At 41.2% G+C, this 20,988-nt stretch overlaps 3 protein-coding genes across 4 annotated transcripts; 2 read left to right on the top strand and 1 right to left on the bottom strand.

The window, feature by feature from the left end:
* The first annotated feature begins 1,620 nt into the window (after positions 1-1,620).
* On the top strand, positions 1,621-8,602 carry fez2a (fasciculation and elongation protein zeta 2a). 2 transcript variants are annotated; one of them, XM_026185740.1, is made up of 9 exons: positions 1,622-2,094; positions 3,352-3,460; positions 3,646-3,762; positions 3,926-4,058; positions 4,152-4,411; positions 4,557-4,637; positions 5,025-5,100; positions 5,172-5,237; positions 7,518-8,600. In XM_026185740.1, the coding sequence occupies exons 1-9, from the start codon at positions 1,757-1,759 to the stop codon at positions 7,532-7,534; spliced, it is 1,197 nt and encodes a 398-aa protein (XP_026041525.1). In that variant the 5' UTR covers positions 1,622-1,756; the 3' UTR covers positions 7,535-8,600. The 2 variants fall into 2 exon arrangements, with proteins under 2 accessions (XP_026041526.1, XP_026041525.1); XM_026185741.1 differs by lacking the exon at positions 4,557-4,637 and having other exon boundaries at positions 1,621-2,094; positions 7,518-8,602.
* Positions 8,603-10,301: 1,699 nt separating this feature from the next.
* On the top strand, positions 10,302-11,985 carry clec3ba (C-type lectin domain family 3, member Ba). Its single transcript, XM_026185053.1, has 3 exons — positions 10,302-10,605; positions 10,715-10,813; positions 11,008-11,985. Exons 1-3 carry the CDS (start codon positions 10,509-10,511, stop codon positions 11,406-11,408), a joined length of 597 nt encoding a protein of 198 aa, XP_026040838.1. The 5' UTR covers positions 10,302-10,508; the 3' UTR covers positions 11,409-11,985.
* LOC113032255 (CUB domain-containing protein 1-like) lies at positions 11,805-20,284 on the bottom strand. Its single transcript, XM_026185051.1, has 9 exons — positions 19,993-20,284; positions 19,325-19,540; positions 18,867-19,229; positions 18,379-18,747; positions 17,294-17,485; positions 16,118-16,477; positions 15,662-16,018; positions 13,907-13,994; positions 11,805-13,707 (listed from the first exon to the last, which is right to left on the bottom strand). The coding sequence occupies exons 1-9, from the start codon at positions 20,060-20,062 to the stop codon at positions 13,338-13,340; spliced, it is 2,385 nt and encodes a 794-aa protein (XP_026040836.1). The 5' UTR covers positions 20,063-20,284; the 3' UTR covers positions 11,805-13,337.
* Between the last annotated feature and the right edge of the window lie 704 nt (positions 20,285-20,988).

The raw sequence follows: 20,988 nt of genomic DNA on the forward strand, positions 1-20,988 counted from the left end.
GGCTGGTAACTGTGCAGGGGCGGATCTAGCAAAGTTTAGCAAGGGGGGCCGATAAGGCATGAACAGGGAAAAGGGGGCACAAAGACATACTTTCCTTTCTTATTCTCATTTAAATTCATATCGGTATCGGCAGATATCTAAATTTATGATATTGGTATCGGTATCGGACATAAAAAAGTGGTATCGTGCCATCTCTAGTTTACACAGCTACATTCTCGCCTGAAAATATGTTAAACGTTTATTTTGTGACCCAGAAAGAATAATAAGAGTAATATTAAAACTAACTAGCTGCCGCCATTGTTGGAAACTGAGCAGGGCTGCGCTGGGCTGCACCACGAATTCTGGGACACAGTTCCTTCTTCTTCTTCAGGGTTTAACGGCAGCTGGCATCCTTGTACATGCAGTGCTGCCATCTCCTGTTTCAGTCCGTTATTACACTCTTAAATCCTACTACTTATTCCTGCGTCTTTTGGGATGTTACAAAATTTCAAACGATGCGTCGACTATTAAATTAGTTGTCGACGATTTTGATAGTCGACGTAATCGTGACTAGTCGACTAATCGTGGCAGCCCTAGTTGTAACCTACTTCTTTAGAGTGAGATGAGCTTCGAACAGGACTGCCTGATGAAAGGAGGCTGTCTGGGTCAAATGCACAATGGCATACACTACAAAGAGGTCCGACAGTTTCAGTCCAGAATGACAAAGTAACCATTCCTCTGAATGATGGACTGACATGTGCTGTGGATCAGGTTCAACATGTGTATCACTTTATATATATATATATAATTATATATAATGACAAGCTTTGATACCATTAAGCTGTATTTGAACCCAAGGTACACCGTTGTATACCTTGGATGCTATATTCGGCGAAATGTAAATGTTTTTTTGTTTGCACACAACTGCATATTTGTTGAATGTTGACAATTTGTTGACGATGACAACTGTTACCTTTAAAAAAAACTGCATTCATGTATTGTCTGGACATGATTATTTCAGAATATATATGATAATTGCACTATTTCAAAGGTTTTTCTTTTGACGTTTTAATAATCTAGAGCGCTAGAACGTTAGTCACATATTAATTTTGTTCGAGTCTGTCGAATAGAAATTGTTTTGACATATAAATTTAGTAATATAGGCTTGGTTAAAATTGACTTTAATAGATTTAAATTTAAAAGATTCTGAAAACTGTCGTTTATTCTGTTTGTAATAAATAATAATGTGCCAAGTATAAAATGGATCAATAAATGTATACTATATATACACATCTTTTTCTCATTTCTTAAAAAAAATAAAATTTACATGTTTTACTATGTTTTATCTTTGTGTCAAAATAACACATCTGTGTGTTGACTTACTTGACACAGAAGATGTGTTAAAGGAGCAGACACATTATTTTGTGTTAAAATTGACACATCATGTGTTGTCCCTGAGCAGATACAGCACATGTGTTAAAATCTAACACGGTGTGAGATTTTTTAACACACCCCAAAAAAGGGTATAAACTCGCCATTGTATCGGGTCAGTAGTGATAAATGATCACGATGCGTTTTTATTGCTTTTAATAATCACGTTGTTGTTCAGACCCCACGTCACCGTGACCTGTTTATATTCCGCGTCTCGCCGCTAGGCGGCCCGGCGCAGGCTCGCTGTGGGCAGAGAGCGGGCAGACAGGGAGGATGCGGAGGCCTGCCAGTCCCACAACAACAACACATCTATCATCCACCCGGGGCGACTAGGCCGGTCCGGGCTATGGCTGCACCTATTGCACATTTCGACGACGACTGGCCGAACCTGGGTGATCCGAGCATGGTGTCACAGGAAGGGCTGCTGCCGCAGAAAGGCCGTGTCGCCGCCGCCGCCGCGAGCGAAGCGGCGCCCGAGTCGCTCCTGTTTGGCGGTGATGATGATGATGATCTGCACGACAGCAGCTTCTCCCCTAGAGAGAACGCGGGGTTCCGGTCCATGGAGGATCTGGTGAACGATTTCGATGAGAAGTTAACCACGTGCTTCCAAAATTTTGACGCCAAGACGGAGAGCATCGCTCCCGTGGCCGTGATCGCCGAGGACACGCTGCTGGAGAAAGACGAGTGAGTCCACGGCCTGTCTACGGCAGGCTGCGTGTTTCCCATCCAGTGTGCATGTGGAGGCTCCAATACAGTTTAAAAAACACGGAAAGACATGTTGGGAACATTTAAAATAGGAAGTAAAGGCATCGACACATCACCTGTTATCAAGATATTCAAACTGAGTAAACTTTAGTTCAGATTAATCTTATGTGCCCTATATTAAAGATCGATATTGGCCGATACTCACAGTTGTTTTATTTTTAACCCATTTCTAAAATCAACATCTTTGTGATATTTTTAAGAGATACATTTGTTGCAAAATAACTGCGATATTATATTTAAAGCTGGTTAAAATAATTTTTTAAGTAGCCTATGTAATAATAATAATTTCAAATCAGGGTAGGCTGCTGGTTGTTTAAAAAGTCACCTTGGGCATTTTTACCACATTTAGAAGTTGGGGATTGTTTTAAAGTGTTCATTCCAAAAACATTTACAGTTTCCCAACCTATTCACAAACTGAAAGGAAAAATCAACATTTTTAGTTTCACACTAGACTTAATCCATGTCTGGGAAACTGAGCCTTAAAGTGTTAAATTGAAAAGAAATGGGAGGTCAAGGGTGGAAAAATCCTCAACAAATCCTAAATAGGAAACATGAAACTTGGCTTAAGTGCTCCATCAGGAGGCATGATGCTTCAGCTCTGGGTGTAAGTGGCGCTTTTTAAACGTCATCATCTGTGGTATTTTCAACCTGATAAGCTGTGTAGGGGATTATACTTTTAACCTAAGCATCAGACCTGCTTAATCTGATTGTTATGTTTTTAGATGCAGCATTAAAAAAAGTATTTCTGTGGTGCACACAGTCAGTACCAACATCCTTGCTGATAACGTAGGTTTGGTTTTTAGTAAAAAAAATGTATCGCTAAAGGGGAATTCCAGGAAAGCTGTGATTATCTCAAGTGCTGCAAACAGGAGAACTGTTGCTTTTGTTGGTAAAGATTAAAAATGAGAAAATAATCTTTAAAAATGCAAAGAAAAGATGAAGTCCATCCTGATATGTACCTCAAGAAGATATAGTTTCAGTCTCAAACTATAAATAGCCTCATTCTTTTTGCAGTTCATTTGTTTATTTTGATTGATCTCAACCTTGACATAGTTTGTAACACAGATGCTAAGATATTTACAGTCATCAGATCCCATTGGAAACATGTTCAGGCAAATGAAATCTGCAGGACAGCCTTTTAAAGACTATGTGGTTGAAAGTCTCGTGTCCCCTCAGAATCTGGAACACTCTGACGGCTAACTACGGACATGTGATGCCGGTGGACTGGAAACGTTCTCGAACGCGCTCCCTCCACGTTCCCACAATCAACCTGGAGGAGAAACCTGTGAGTGATCCCACTTCTTCCGGCCCATCCTATCTCTGTCTCATTTTTCCCTTCATCCCACCACCCGGCTCCCCTCCCTCCAATGCCAAATCCCTCTTCCGGTCATCTCGCAAATCTCAAATATTCATTGTGCCAGGGTTTAGTGCTTTGATTAAATTCCCTCCTCCTGCTCTGTTCCTGGTTAGAGAAAGGCAGATGTCGCGTTGGAGCTGTCTGACGATGAGGAGCTCAGGGATCAGCTAGACATGCACTCCATCATTGTTTCCTGCATCGCAGAGGAGCCCCTTTTCACAGCAGAGCAGGTACGTTACACAGCCCTGTCAGAATCCAGCATAGTTCACCCCAGAAGCAGCCACACTGGGTCAAGCCTGTATAGGCAGAGCTTAACATGGCTGAAATCTTTTCCACAGATGTTTAATAACTCGTGCTCGATGGGTTATTTTAAGAGCTGGCTCTTTGATGCAGGTTATTGAGGAGATAGAGGAAATGATGCAGGACTCTCCTGACATGGAGGCAGAGCATAATCCGTCACAGTCGGACCTGTCGATGCTCTCTGTGGACGTTCAGCAGCCCAACAGCTGCCCTGACTACGAGGAGAGTGAGTGTCTGCTGATCAGAACAGTGTGTTATGATGAGTTATTTTGTTGCATATTATATTAGTAATTTATGGGAATATGCTTTGGTGGTCCAGGGATGAAAGCCTTGAGCATTGCAGAGCTGAATGAGCGTCTGGAGGAGACTGAAATGAAGATCAGGAGGTTTTCAGAGGAGCTGGTTCAGCAGCTGGCTCTCAGGGATGAGCTGGACTTTGAGAAAGAGGTGAAGAACAGTTTCATCTCAGCCCTCATCGACGTGCAGAACCGGCAGAAGGAGTACCGCGAGGCGCTCAAGAAGAAGAAGAAGCTTAAAGGTGGAGCTGGGACATCGCAAGGTCTTCCGGAGAAAACATCTGTGAGTACTTTAACTTTACAGCCAGGTTTTAAGGAATTCTCACCAGGCCTGAGGTGTTGCTAGAGTGAAAGAGATCTTTCTTTTCTAGTGTCTGCTACATTTACTGTATCTTTTTTCCCCTTTGTTTTTCTTCCTTTCTTGTCAGCGCTTCAGCATGGAGGGGATCTCCTCTGTTATCCAAAACAGTTTCCGTCAAACTTTTGGGAGCGGGTGCAGTGAGAGACAGGTTACTGTGCTTTTCCTTTTCTCTGTGCTTTCCATCTGCTCTCGAATGGTGATGCCAAACCTAGGTTCCCACCTGCAGTTTATCTTTGGGTGTACCTACGTTGGGTATAAAGTATGTGGGCAGAATAGCTCTAGTGAAAGTAGTTCAAATCCAGTTTGAAATGAGCTCAAAGGAACGTGTTTGAATAAGAGAGGTGTTGTTGAACAAGGGTTCTTGAGTTTATCTGACAAGTGCTACGTCAGAAAAATAAGCGTTGGGAACCACCCTAAAACACAAACGTCCATTCTACTCCGCAATCTCAAAACTATTAGTAAGATCAGACACTTCAGTTCAGGCTTAACGTGTTGTTTTCTTTAATATCAGTGTGTTTTCTCAATTGTTTTACAGTATTTGACCACAGTCATCCCTTACGAGAAGAAGGGACATCCTCCTTCGATTGAAGACCTCCAGATATTGACCAAGAGTAAGTTGCTTCACCTGCACTGTGCAGTTTGTTGCAGTTGACTTACTAACTCTGATTCATTCAATTCCCAGTTCTGCAAGCTATGAGAGATGATAGTGACAAGGTGCCCAGCCTCCTAACAGACTACATTCTCAAAGGTGAGCTTTTCTCTTGTGTTGTTACACAGGGTGCTTTGCATTTGAAGTAAAATAGAGAGACACAGAGAGACTCCCAACAATCCCGTGTTGGCAGTACGTCTGCATATGTCATCCTTGTTCCACATAACCCAAAAGATCAATAGCAGTCAATTATTACTGTGCTGATGATGTAAGCTCAAAGGGACGCGGCAGCGGTTATATATGCTGCAACCATATGTTGTAAATCATTGATGCTCAAATTCGTTTGATTTCAGTTCATTACAAAATCCTCTGAAAGCTTCAACGTGAGTTTTTAACTCCAAGCTAGACTGTGAGAGTTTTCCTGCATCTAAACAAGCCTTTAGGGGGTGACTTTGGCCTGTGTACAGTGATGAAAACGGGTCTTCTCTATTACCCCATTAAAGCATCGTCCCCTTATGTGTCACCTTTTGATATGCCTGTTGTGGAGTTGGCTTAAAGTTTTTCGGAGACGTAATAAAACCTGATTGTGTAAAAGTCCAAATTTAATATCTGGTTTCTTGCTGGTAAATCTTCATTAAGTATTTTGAACACACCAGCAGATCCTTCAAAATCACTTTCAGACTGTAATGAAATCAGCAATAAATTTGGAAAATTACTTTTGGTACCACTTTATAATAGGGTCTGAACTAAGGGTGTAATTCAACCGGAATTTACTGGAATTAATATAATTTAGTCTGAAATTACAGTGTGATTATGTTAATCTACACATACTTATGGGTGAATGAACTACAATAAGGAGTGTATCAACAGAGTATAAGTAGTCAAGTTTTTACTGGAAAAATGTTTTACTGCAAGTAATTTCATTGTAATTTTACAGGAGAAAACACATTATATAGGAAGTAAGAAAAATTATATAGTAAGTACATAGTAACTCATTTTAAGTAGTGCGTGAATTACTTGAAGTAGTGCAAAATTCATTGTAAGAGGTGTGTTACTTCCAGGTAAGTTTGCGGAAGAGTGTAGTGTAGTGGCTTTTGTGTAGAAAACACAAAATAAACCAAAGATATGACTGAAATGTACAAATGAAAAACAAACCTAAAAGTACTCATAGCTAAAAACCCCAGTTTATTCTTGTTGTGGATATGCATTAAAATGATTCTATTAGTCTTTTTTTCACTCATATTAATCAGGTTTTTTACCCCTCAGTCATAAAAGGCTAATGGGGTTAAATGCTGATGTCATCCACCCACAGTAGTTATTTCTTGCTTCACCCTGCCCGGTGGATGGGTGGGTGGCATGAAGTCTGTAAATGCAATAATCACTGACTCATCACTATACGACTTCACGGGCCTTGATGGACGTCCTGCGATGTTTGGTGGAGTTTGTTTTTTCTTGTAATGTTATATAACAGGGCAGGTGAATAGTGGAACATCCATAAAGCAAAAAGACGAGTTCAGTGCACCACTGCTTACAGTTACTTACACACTATTTAAAATTGCTCTCAGTATAATTTGAGTCTCCTTTCCTGTAAAAACCTGAACTGTTACCCTTTTATTCTGCACTGTGTACTGGATAAGGATTCGTAGGTAAATATAATTACATTGTAATTTCAAATAAAATACACTGAAATCCCATTTAATTTTTGGTGAATTACACCCTTAGCAATGGGTCATATTTTAAAAATGCTACTTGAATTGTAAACACTGTGCACATGATGTTTACCGAGTACAGAACTTTAGTATCTTTAAATATTTGCAGTCTGTCCTTTTGACTGTGTCGTCCACATTTCACTTTCTGTTTCATGTCTTTATTTTTTCTTCCTGTATTTCTTTTGTGCTATTCTTCAAAACAAATCGCTGCCCCACACTCGTAGCTCTGGTGTGAGCCCTGGATGGAGAGGTTTGTGACAGTTCGATTATGAATGTTGTGGTGGTGTTACTCATAATGAGAGAGCGCCTCCTCTTGACCACTGAACTGTAGTGCAGAATGACCCCGATGCTTTCCCTCGCACTTCCCCTCTCTCCTGCACGGTTGTTAGTGTCCAGACCTGCAGACTGTGACTCACAACCACTCACATAGAGATCTGTTTACCTAGCACTTAATATATGAGACACTGCTATAAGGATTAATAGTTATTAATCACAGCTAAGGCTGTATTTGAATCACTCGACCTGCACCAGAAATAGGTTTAGTTGCTCTTGTACATCCTTTTGTTTTTCCTCATCTTTATCTCCTGGATTGTAATTAATGCCTTATACTGAGGCTGTGTCAGCGGCTCCATCGCAGCTTTGTTAATATTGATCTCTGCTGTTGTTCCAGTGGTTTGCCCGACATAGACGAGAGGGAGGCTCTGCAAAGATTGTTAAGCGTGATGAAAAGAAGAAGAGGACTCATTGTTTTGTTTTTTTGCAAACATGAAGCACACTTAATTTATTCCTGGATGTTTTTACCTTTGTGTGTCCAATTTTTTTCCCCTGGATTTTCATTAAGTTGTATTTATTTTGTACAAGCACTATGATTTCAAAGCGTGTGTATTCTTGTGAATTTTTGTTTTTAATTGTCTCGCAGGGTGATAGTGTATCCTAAGTTAGTAAATTATATAAGAAATGTAGACTGGCCGTGCACTGAGCTTTGCTTATTGATTAGAGCAAAGCTGCACCGCGGTCGGCTTTGTGTTTATCGGAAGTGCTGAGCTGTACACGGAGCGGAGAACGCGATGCACAAAGCGCTCTGATACAGATGTTGCAGTGATAGAGGATTGTAATAGTGAATGTTAGCAAGCTTCTAAACTGATAAGCTTACACAGAAAATAACTTAAGAATTTTAAAAAAGAGGAGAGTGAACCACAAGATAGTATTTATTACAGTAGCACCTGAAACAGATGAGAGAGCTCTAAGGGAACAAGATACAAATAATTAAATACAAAATGATGAAGATTACTCAGATTATCTGAAACCTGTGTTTATAAACACAAAACTATCATATAGTTCAGTTTTCCATGTAGCCGCAGACAGAGGGGAGCCATCTGCTTTCATCTTAGCACACTGCAAACATGATTGTTATAATTTCATAGAAGATGACGTACTGTATTGATGGCTGAGGTGATTTAGTCTGGACTGATATTTACTGATTAACTTACTAACTATGCATTTGAGTGAATTGTGACCCACGCACTGTCTGTACTCTTGCCTCTGTGCATGGGGCGGCGTACACTACCAATGGGCATTGCTGTTCTCTATGTATTACTTTATACAAGCTGCCTTTGCCTTTGGCTGAACTTTTGTACATTATAAATGACTTATTTTCATTGAATGTCATGTTACTAAACCACAGAACTCGCTTCCATGTTTATTTATTTTGTAAATATTTTCTTGATAAAATATTGATGATATTGATAAAATCGCATCGTGTCGTTTCTTAATTTCAAACAATGCTCGCTATATCTTGATGCATGCTCAATTATCCAGGTAAGGAAATCCCAGTGAAACGCTACGTTCATAAGGACAGGATCAACTTTTTGGGAATGCTCACTATAGTGACAATAAGCACCAGCACTTCTACCTCAAACAGCATCACCGAGAAATATATGCGCCTTGCTTTTCAGTCAGTGGTTTGCAACAAAAATACAAAATGCAAGTAAAATGTACAAAATACTATAGATAGATGGCCTAAACACCCATATCCCCTTTATTTAATATCTTGCTATGCTTAAGGGGTCTGTGTCTGACAATTTTGTCAAAAATATGCACATAAATAACCTGCAGTGCTCATCCTGTTCCACCTCACACAAATGAACACATACCCATCCTGCTACTGAATTGATGCCATCCTGGAGAAGCTGCAGCTGTGCAGCTTGAATTGGCTGGAGGAGAACAAACAAACTGCAACTGTAGAGAAAAATCAGTCAGCCGGGATACGGAGGGAGGAATGGGCTGCATTTCTCTCTCCACTGCCTGCAAACTGTTCCCTTTTTGGGGGAGGACTACTTGTTGCCTCTCCAGCATATGTGCTGCCATTTTCAACAACGGGGGATTTAGGTTTGTTTTGTGGCTACAGGACCTGGGCACCTTCCAGTCATTGAGTCAACCATGAATTTGTCGGTATGCCAAAGAACTTGTCAAATATGAGCTTAAGCTGTCTGTCTGACACCTAAAGCTTGGATAGAACAGTCATACAACAGGACAATGATCGCAGCACATCAGCAAATCTACAACAGATTATCTGAACGAGAAATGAATCAGCATGTTGCAGTGGTCCAGCCAATTCCAGACCTCAGCCTGAATAATGAGCTTGTAAACCTGAATGAACTGAAGCAACACTGTAAAGAAGAATGGACAAAAAATCCTCCATAACTTGAGAGTCTGATTAAGTCATACAGAGTACAATTACTTCAAGTTAGTGTTGCCAGAGGTGGTTAAATCGTGGGATTTTTCCACACTGCCTCTGGTGTAATATGTCATGTGTTGCTGTTCATCCGAGTTTGCATTTTCATTATTTTTAAGGACTGTACACGTGAGAATGATAATTCTGTTTGCTTGCGTTTGCCAGGCTCTGTGAAATGTGGCTCTGTGGATAGTGACTGGTTGGAGTCTTGGCCAGTCTTCCCTTTCATTGCTGGCTGATGGTCAGTAAAACTCTATGGGCTTCCAGAAACATTTTAAAGTCAATTTCACAATAGTGAAATTACTTATTACACAAGTCTCTGCCACATGTCAGCTACACACCCTCCAGCTCATTTAGGCGATCCAGATGTAAGCTGTGGACCCCCCCCCCAAAAAAAAATCCAACCTTTGGCCCTTAAAAGAAATACAGCTGGCTCTGTGACAGGAAAACAAGAGATTAGATCGACAGTTCAAAAAACTAAGATAAAAGCCTTTTCATGTGTTCGTCATTTTAATAGTTGTTGCTGTTAAACAAAAACCGATGCAGGTAATTGACAAAATAGCTTCATCAACATGCCGATCCTGTTAAATTCTATTAATGTAATAAATGACTGCACACTCAAAAAGACAAAAGGATATCTGTAATTTATTGGTGTCTTACAAACATATGGAAAAACCAGCCATGCTTGTCTGAACACTGTTAAATACAAAAAGCTGCTCCCCATCCATCTCGCCTCAGCCTTTCAAAAGCAACACAAACCTCTGTCAAACATCTGTAAAACATTTGTTCTCTCTCAGATAAGATTTCCTCACTCCGCTCTGTGCCTCCAGCCCGAGTGTGTAAAACGCCACAGTCTGGCCAGCGCTCAGAAGCTGTGCTGCACCAAAACAGGCTCCCTGCATTGGATTTAAGGTATTTTTTCCAGGTATGATGGATGCTAGAGGACTTTGGATGGTGCTCTGCCTTCTCTTGTTGGCACACGGCTCACCCCAGCAGAACTCGAAGAAAAGAAATGGCAAAAAAGGTAGGACTTCATATTCACCAGCTGAATATAAAATCAGTGGCTTCTACAGGACAGTATTGTTAGAGTTCACCTTGTTTTTTTGTTTGTTTGTTTCGGTAATTTTGTGCAGAATCTGCCATCAACTCTACAATCGAGAATCTGCAGAGGCAAATTGATGACATTACTCGGGATCTGACCGTGCTGAAAGAGCAGCAAGCTTTACAAACAGGTGTAGACTTCTTCACAAACACCATGCAGTTAGATTTTTTGTAAAGAATGCCCCAAAGTTGCACAATCCACTCAAGTATTTGCTTCAGTTTGCAGGCTGCATGTCATTTTCTAGTTAAACAGCTTTCTAGAGATGGAGAGCTGAAACAGATCCAGGGCTTTTGAACCACTTCCTCATAATTCCCTCTCTATCAGTTTGTCTAAAGGGCACAAAGATCCACAGAAAGTGTTTTCTGGCCAATCTGGTGAAACAATCCTTCCATGCCGCCAGTGAAGACTGCATCGCCAAAGGAGGCAGCCTAAGCACTCCTCTAACAGGAGACGAAAACGACCATCTCTACAGCTACGTACGCCAGAGCATCGGCCCCGATGAGCACATCTGGCTGGGCATTAATGACATGGTTACCGATGGCCACTGGGTTGACCAATCAGGCTCTAATGTGCGCTTCAAAAACTGGGAGACTGAAATCACCCAGCAGCCAGATGGGGGATCCAGCCAGAACTGCGCCGTCCTCTCCATCACGGCCAACGGGAAGTGGTTCGATGAGAACTGCAGGGCTGAGAAGGCGTCTGTGTGCGAGTTCAACATCGTCTGAGAGACCATCTGTTGCTCCGTTTTTCAGTCTCTGACATTGCTTTGTAAGCATGAAGTGCAACATTATGAAATGCGCTGAAAAATAATGCGCTGCATCTTTAATCAGCCTGCATTTTCTCGGCCAAGCCTTCCAGATGTCAGTCCAGAACAGAGATTTCACTTGGTGCTCTTTGTATAAGCTACACCCACTTGTACATACACTCCATAAACAATGCTTTAAATATTCATTGAGGTAAACACTGGAGGGTTTGTCTTTATTTTTCTCTTATTAGCCGCCAGTTAACATAACAAAATCTTTTCTTACTGAGTTACTAAGTTCTTTTTACAAAGTGCCTTTTCTGTGCCACCTTCTTTATTTCTAAATGTTAAGTTATGCTTCTCATGTTTTATTACAGGATATTAATGAACATGTTTACCATTTTATTCTTCTCTCTGATGTAAAAAACAAACAAACAAACAAACAAACAAACAAACAAACAGCAGCAGATATAATGTGAATGTACTACTCCTCATACAGAAAAAAGCTTTTGTAACAAATCTATTACAACCAAAGGTAATAAATAAAACCTGGGTTATGATTGTTGTCATTTTCACGGTCACATCATAAGATCATACATTCATTTCCTCCATGAATAAACTAAACAAAAACAAAGCATGAGCATAGGGTAGTTTCTCGTTTAGTTTTGGTTTTTAAATAGGTGTGCCAAGTTGACTGATTCATTGTATTGTGCAACTGATTCAGTATGAACGTAAGACTCCCGCCTGTCCAATTTATACTGGAACTAAATCCAGCCTATTCACTAAGAGAGAATGATGAGAGTATGATGAGTACAGTCACGTAACACACACACACACACACACACACTCTACATTTTGTGTTTGCATTCAAAGTACTTTACTCACCCAAATGAAGGCGACAGATCAACAAGTCTGAACACTTCCAAACTCCCGGATTTTAAAGGCTCCTCTAAAGTTTCTTTACTCACTGTGAGCCACTGAGACTGTAAAACATTTATGGCCACACTCCGTGGGGAAGAGGAATTTTCAAGACCAAAGTCCTTCTGAAGCACTTTTCCTCAAAGAGGACAGATGCATGCCTTGAAAGAAAACTTTTCTCTTTCATGTTTAGGCTCATGCTAGAATAAGGGACATTTAAACAGCAACATATTACAGCTCACTACTAAATAAATACATTTTATGGCAGATGCAGCTGCTGATATAATGCAAATAAATGTATATTTTTCCTCATTGTAATCCAAACAAAGCTGTGTCTGTCCTCATAACAAATGGTGAAACAGGTTTTTTTAACTACTGATCAGTGCTGATCATGATATACAGTCTCAGTATGAACTAGTAGCACTTTAGGCTCGAGCTTCTCAAATGCTCGGTTTCAGTTTGGCACCGTCTCAGTAACACAAATGACTGAAAACAACTATAAGATCCTTACTAATTTCTAAAGGGAGCCTGACCTATATGTAAGGCTCATTTATGGTGTAATGACACTACAGCTAGAAAACAAAAAGCAACAATGAACAACAGAAGGACATGCTGCTGCAACATACGGCTGCTGCAGTCCAGACCGTTGTGTTCTGATAACGATATAATGTATTGACAAAATATCACAAATGGAAAACGTTCATTTCCTGAAAGCAACAGAAGACCTCTTTATAAAAACTAAAAACCTGTGTAGAAGGAATGATTAAGTGCTGCTTTTGAAAAAGAAGAACCTTAACCTGAGACAAAACGCTGTAACAGCTGCAGACAGGTTTGGAAGCTGTTTGTGTGTGCCTCACTTTAGTGCAAAAGCTGCACTCAACACAAAAAAAGTGTCTTTTGGGGGTCTGAACAGCGAGCAAACACACGGGGAATAAATATCCCAAAGTTCAAGTGGGTCAAGAGAAAAATCAAAAAGTCGAGTCCAATCTTCTGCTCAGTTGCCGCCCTCTGGCTCCAGTCGAGGCCCCAGATTTGAAGACTGTTCGTCCTCACTTTGGTCCATCAGGGTTTGGTCTTGGCTCGGAGACCTGTTGGGAAGTGGAGGACCCTTCTGTGACGAGAGCAGTGGCTTTTGAGAGTCTGTGTGTCCCGTGAAATGTTGGTATGTTTCTCCATAGATGCCAATATCTGCACCCTTTTTCAGCAGGTGTGTGTAGACGAGTGTGTCGTCGATGGAGGTGTACACGTGAGCGTCATCGTCTTCGTGTGTTTTCGGGGGTCCGTTGTATCCTGGCAGGAAGTTGATGCCATTTGGATTATAGACAGAGACTTCGTGATTGAGCTTCTTCTTCTTCTTCTTCTTCCTATTTGGCAGAAAAGAAGATCGGAGCTTTTTTAAATTAAATTTACTGATAAATTATGCTCGCTATGATTTTCGATGAAGGACAAAAATTTCTAGCAGGTTGAGGAGAGCAGATAAGTAAACAATGTGAAAATACCCATGTTAACTGTAAAGAAAAATAATAAAACTCAAAGAACAAAGGATAAAAGAGTAATACTCACCTAATCACCACACAGACCACAACCAGCACCATTACAAAAATGACCAGCAGAGCAGCCACCACACTCAGGATGTTGATTAGTAAAAGGCCTAGAAAGAAAAAAATGGCAACAAACACCATAGTCAGCTTTTTCTATCACATTTTTCCCTGACATTGACAGACGGATGGTGGACGCTCCTGCAGTGATGCAGACACTGCATCAATCCGTTGTGGTAATGAGAGCTGAGTATGACAGCAAGGCTCTCGATTTACCGGTTGATCTACCATCCAACCCTCACCTATGGTCACAAACTCTGGGCAGTGATTAAAAGAAATGAGTTTTCTCTGAAGGGTGGGAGGTCTCTCCCTTAGAGAGAGGTAGGTGGTTCGGGAATCTGACTAGGATGGCTTCTGGGAACCTCTTGGCTGAAGTGTTTCCGGAATTTCCCACCGGAATGATGCCTTAGGACACACCCAGGACATGCTTGGGAGATTACATCTCTCAGCTGGCCTGGAAATGCAGCAGTATTCCTCCAGATAAGCTGGAGGGGGTAGTTGGGAAGAGGGAGGTTCTGGGTGTCCTTGCTTAGGCTGCTGCCTCCTGAAGCTGAAGAATTAATAAAAATATAGATAAATACAATCCAGGTACTGGAGCTTTCTTCTTGCACAAGAGAGAAAGAAGGAAAGTAACTGCGTAAGTAACTTTTCCCCCAAACAGAACATTGATTAAAAATCAGCAAAGCAGAATAAAACTTTGCACTAAGGTTAAAAAAAGAAAACAGTTTCAGTATCCATGACCTCCACGCTCCCAACTTTGAAGCCATACTACAGCTTCATACTCCTGTATGCTACAGCTGCAGCAGTTCTTTAGGCGAAATACTAAAGCCAATCAGTCAGTGATGATACTTTATGTAAATACATCTGGCGAGCAGAGCACCAACAAATTAAATTCCTCAACAAGCTGCGTATGACATTTTACCAGCCCATCACACCTCCAGCTGTACGGCAAGTCTGTGTATGAATCTCATTTCTTAATGAGAAACCAAAAGCACAGAACAGAGCAAAGTCTTCACTTCACACAACTGGGAACCAGTGCTCAGTCTGGGCAAGCAAGTCATGTTTCTGTGACACATCACCGATGACACATACTGTCATTCTTTCAGAGCCGTTAAAACAACCTGCCCTGACTGAACTGACTGTGCACTGGTAGGATCACATGGAGGAGGCTTTTGAAAGCAAGCTGGCCAAGTTTTAAGGACTTGTTTCGGGAGGACTGCCAGGAAAAAGGTCATCTTCCTGTTGAAGTAGGCTGCAGAGTCCTCACCCTGCCAGGCGTGAAGAGACCACACAGAAACACAGCTTTCAGGACTGCAAAAGAAGCAGCTGATGGAGCCTCCAGGTGGATTAAGTGGGGAAATCTGAGGCTTAATGTCAGGACCTGATCAATCCCTGGCTGGGTCGCCAATCCGAATCACCCAAGGAATCTAGGAAAGATCACTGATGATGCTCGCCAGGATGCATCTTTCATCTACATATGCACAACAGTGTATTGACCGAAATGTTCAGCTGGCTAACATCCTTATCAAGGCAACAGAAACAAGCTGATGCATGCTGAAAATTAAAGTTTGTCACATTCGTCTTCAAAAGCCAGAGGACCTTGAGTGTCTGGACAAATTTTCATGGAAATTCATTGAAATATTCTTGAGAATTATATATCTATTTTTTAAAAATCAGAAAATTATGATATAGATTAAGTAACTGTAAAGTTTCCTCTTACCATTGCTCTTCTGCAGGGAGATCTTGGTAATTACGCTGAAGTTTCCTCTTTCAGGCAAACAGTTGGACATGTTGAGGTAGAAGCTCTCAGAGACCGTGAGCTCGCTATTGGCCACCTCATCCTCCCTGTGGCTGTAGTCCTCCTTGGGGCTGCCCATTCTTTGCACCCGGATGTTGGTGTGGCGGTTGATGCACTTGGGCTGGCTGAGCTTGGTAAAAATCAGCTGCGCCTCCATCTTCGGAGGAACTGAGACAATCCAGGAGACGGTGGAGTAGGCCTTCATTCCCGCTGGCCAAGCTGGAGTAGCCACAAGTTCTGGGGTGTCTCTCTTTGGAGAAACGGTGAATATGTATCTTTCTGAAGGTTATTGCAAAAAGAAAACAATGTGAAATATTAATGGTTATTTAATGTTCTTATTTTATTCAGCTTATCCCCTTCAAGTGTGCTTGTTTTTACCTGTAATCTCTTTTTCAAAACTGGCATTCAACACAGCCGATCTTGGTGCTTTAGCATTCATGCTGGACCACCATGTGACAGACACACTTGTGTGAATGTGGACGGTCTGTATGGCTCCGTTGGGGCAGAAGGTCCCAATAGTTGCTCCATTCTCTTCTGCCACGTTAATAGTGACGCTGTCATCACATAGCTGTCCAGGTAGGGACTGCTTAAGGGGCCCGGTGGGAGAAATCAGCTTTACCGTGCCGTGCTGACCGGGACGCAGTATCCACGTCACACGGCTCAGAGGTGCAGGGAGGCATGATGGCAGCAGAGGCACCGACAGACTGACTGGATCAGGACATTTACCAGAACTACAATCTGAACGGAAAGAGGTTCTCAAATGAAACTGATAAAGTTCTTTACAGTACAATGAGAAGCACTTTTAGTAGAAGGTAGTACAGATGTTTTTAAACACATGGTCTGAACTAACTTTAATGAACCTGTAAGCACATGTGAGTACTAATGTATTTGCCAACAGCTGTAACATCTCCTTTGAGCACCCAAATTAGGAGGCGTGTATATAAACTGAAAAATAAAATATAATAAAATATAACTTAGTAACAAATCTAAAACAGCAGTGAATATTTATCCTTAAATTACACTATATTACAATGCATTTTAAACGCCTTCATTAGTATTATTATTATTATTCCGTCTTAAAATCAAAATTTTGAATATTTTCAGCTGAACCAACTCTGATTTGCCTGAAAATTATATGGATTAAAAGTAAATAATGAACTTCGCCTTGGTATAAGAAATACTTTATATTTATTTATTTTTTTAAAAAGATCCCACCATTCACTTTCCAGAATTATGATAAGAAAAACCAGTAAAAATTTCTTTTGAGATATTCAAATATTGCCTCCGATTTTAAAATGAGAAACACGGTGGAAGTCAGACTATTTCTCAAAAATTATATTTTTAAAATTATTTAATATATTATGTAAAAAATTCACAGCAATCATTTTAAATATATGTTCAAACTTTGGACCATAGAATTTTTAGCCAAATCTAAGATGATTTAGATTAAATGACAAAAGTATTATAATGAATTATTGATGATACATCTGTGGATTTTACACAGTGAGGCTTAAACAGCTGATGAAACGAGAGTTTAAGTAAATCTTGAGTTACCTATGACTTGCGTGGCTCTGACTTCCATGTTGCCAGGAAAGCAGTCCTCAAAAGACAGATCAGCACTTGATGTGACTGTGATGTTGTCTTTTTTCGCCGAGTTTATTTTCATCACGCAGTCAGGGGTCGATGTCACCGTGGAAATGTTCAGAGAAAGGCCCTCAGTTTTGCTGAGATCTACTCTACATGGCACTGGAAGGGTTGGGGGCAGCAAAACAAAGCACGTTCAACAAATGTGATTCCTCAAACTTTCCTGGAAATTTATCAGTGCTGTCATACATGACTAAGAGATTAGGCAATTTAAGAGTTTGCCTGGGCTCAGAAACAGGCCATAACACACACTTTCCAAGTCCCTCCTATTCACAAATATTACAAGAAAGGGAACATTGTCATACCACTGACTAATCAAACTGCACCTTTGTTGTAACCTTTAAGACGATAGAAAAAGAAAAAAGAAAGAAACTATTTATACAAGTACATGCTGCCACATGCAGAGCAGGCAGCACACATCTCCCCAACAGCAAAACCACTGTACAAAAGAAACTGCAGTACTAAATTTAGCCATGTGGGACCCACACATTATTAATCGGTTTTGGAAATGGAGCTACACTTAGTAACTACGTGTTTGAAACACTTGGAGTCAGACGAAGCATCAGCATCACGCAACACCTTACAGTGGGAGAAACCACAGACCAGACTATCTGAGCTCACCCTCTTTAATAATACTATAGCTAAAGACATAATGTGATGGAGCTTTTAACCCCTGTGACTAACATGCTTCTGGTGCTTGTTGCTTACTTGTGGGTCAGACTGCACTCATCAGCTACACACCTGTAAAGTCTGGTATGTATTTACACAGTTGTGCTGCTCTAACATAGAAAAAGTTTGACATATAGACATGTCACTGCACATAATAACACACCTTCAAAACATGAAGACATCCTCAGTATTCACTTGTAGTCTTGTTAGGGCCTTTTGATTAATTACAAGTCCAATACGCAATCTTCTTTCAGCTCCATTTTTGGTCTCTACCAACTCACACTTTTGTTACCAAATGCTCCACAAAGTGCTTATATGATACAGACCTGTTGAAGCTGGGCTGGAAGCAGACACCTTGAGGGTGAAGGTGAGTCCAGGAGAATCAGCAGGTGCTCTCTCCATCTCGCAGTTCCTCAGCGTGAGCAAAAAGTCTCCCTGGTTCTGGAGCGGCTGTGTGTCATTTAGCCCCAGAACCGATGTCACCCTGCCTTTCTGGTGGTACTCCACTGCTACTTCCTTCTTCACACAATCTGGCTGTGTGAGGTTTAGAAACTGAACATCAACCCCGTGTTTGTCTGGGACCTGAAAGTACCACTCCATGATGTCATCATCAGGAAAACTCTCTGGGTAGTCCGGCGAGAGCAGCTCTGAGGAAGAGGTCCCTTTTGGTAAAGTCAGAGAAATTCGGGCAAGAGCTACAACACACACACACAACACATAAAAACATTTTTTAATTAAAATTAAAACAAAAATTGTTACATGAAACTGTCATTTTGGATGAAACACAAAAAAAAGTGACTGTAACTAAACTCACACTTGATTTTTTCCCGCACAGTCACATCAAACTTGTCATTTTGCAGCTTCTGCTCTGCTGGGACGTCCACAGAAAAGCTGCCGCTTTTCAAAACCTGAGCACTGCTGATGGTGCCACTTCTGCAGTACTTCCCCACAGCCACATTGCCTGTAGACTGGAAGGCCTGGAGGGTGTAGGTGTGTCTGTCTGGACATTTCTCAGATGGATTGATCTGTTTAAGACCCGTGTTAGTGAAATCTATTTGGAAAGCTTTTGGCGCTGCGGCTGCTAGATTCCAGGTAAACGTGCGGTTAAAACGCAGCACATCAGTCGAGCTGAAGTCAGTCTGGATGATGTGGCCACTGCATGACTTCGTGGTGCAATCTGAAAGGAGAAAATGAATCCACTCATACTGCGTTAGTCCACTCAGGACTTTCAGTCTCACTGATAAAATAATCAGATATCACACAGACACTTACTTATACGCCGTACAATTTCTATACTGAATACATCTTGAGGTCTGGAGCATTCAAGCGCCACTGACACAGTACTTCCACTGAATGAGTTCAGAGATTCAATACTGCAACGTTGTGTGTTCCCTGATCCTGTACACACTTGGCAACCTTTGACCTGATTATTATTTCTGATGTTTATAGTGGCTCCTGGTTCAGCAGTGAGAGTCAACTTCTGGGCCCCTGGAAGCAAACAGAGAGTTATAGTGAGCAAAGGGATAAACATGTGTGACCTGTGTCATATCTGGAAATAACACAGTGAAATTCCATTCACAAATAAAACTGACTGCTGTGATGGATGAAGCTTGTCTTAAGTGTTCCTGTGACTAAGCAGGTCTGTACTGAGTAAACCTGAGCAAGCTCAGCACATAATATGGTGCTTCAGTCAGGTCTCTGGGTCGGCCATAACCTAGTTTACACTGAAATGTTTGTTATTCAAATTTACACAGGGGCAAAACCGGCACAGCCCATATCAAATGACACACTCTGGGAGCTTCTTGAAAGGGATTTTCTTGCTTCAGCTGTTTTCAGCTTCTGAGTGAAGACAGTGTCAATATTTAACGGACAGATCCACCAACCCACCAATATTTCACACTAAATCTCTCCCCCTGGTTCATATTTAAGGTTCGGATTACCTGACACGGTGGACACGATGAACGTAAGAAGTAAAATCCACAGAAGGGCCGCGCCTGTTGATACGGACATGCTGCCCTACAGTGAAGCTCTGAAACTTTCAATCCTGAGAGAAAAAACAAAAATAAAATCAGCGGACACATTTCATCGCTTCTTGTCTGGAGCTGGGACGCCACATTTTCCTCTGCGTTACATCAAGCTCACGGAGCAGTTGTTGACACAACGAGTCCACTCCCTATGTGAACGTGTGCCAGCAAGGAGGGAGTGTTGAGGCCAGGTGATGTTTAAAGGCGTGGCTAGAATCGCCATCTTGGCAGGTAGGCGTGCTGACGCGTTACGACACGTGATGTAGAACAAAAGTGCTAAAATAAAGTGAAATTTCTGGAAAATATGCAGAGTTTGATATATGATATTACCGGAAACGATAAAACAGGCTCAGTCCTCTCATGACAATAACATCTAGATTTAGCCTGCACTGCTTTTAGACTTAAGGAATGCGATTAGTAACAACTGTGCTTGTCTTCTGTTTCATGTGAAAATCTTTATGATCGAGTGTAAAATAGCAGAACAGATCGAGGGAGTTGTGCCACACCCTGTTTCTAGGGAAGAAATTGATCATGTGACCGCACATTTATGGAGAGTCCGACATTTTTCTCATCCTGCAAAGAAGCGCCTCGTTGCATGAGAATTAAGCACATTTAAGTTCAAGTGATTTTTGCCTTTCCAGGTAAAATTTCTGTGATCAAGGTATTTTGATTATTTTGTCTGTTTTAAACAAGTTTGAAAACATTTCACAAATGTGTTAGTCCTTTTGTAAGCCACACTGAGTCTATACGCCTGTAGTTATGCCACAGAGTTATAATGTGGAGGACAGGCAGAGCTTCCACTCCGTTAGAGGACGTAAACAGAGCTGTGAACTATAGTGAGCAAGGTGGAGAAGGGGAAGTCCATTCAGGTGGCGAAGAAGATGCACATATGCAGGATGACATTAAAACGAT

Source organism: Astatotilapia calliptera, chromosome 11 (genome assembly GCF_900246225.1).
Source record: "Astatotilapia calliptera chromosome 11, fAstCal1.2, whole genome shotgun sequence".
NCBI lineage: Eukaryota > Metazoa > Chordata > Actinopteri > Cichliformes > Cichlidae > Astatotilapia > Astatotilapia calliptera.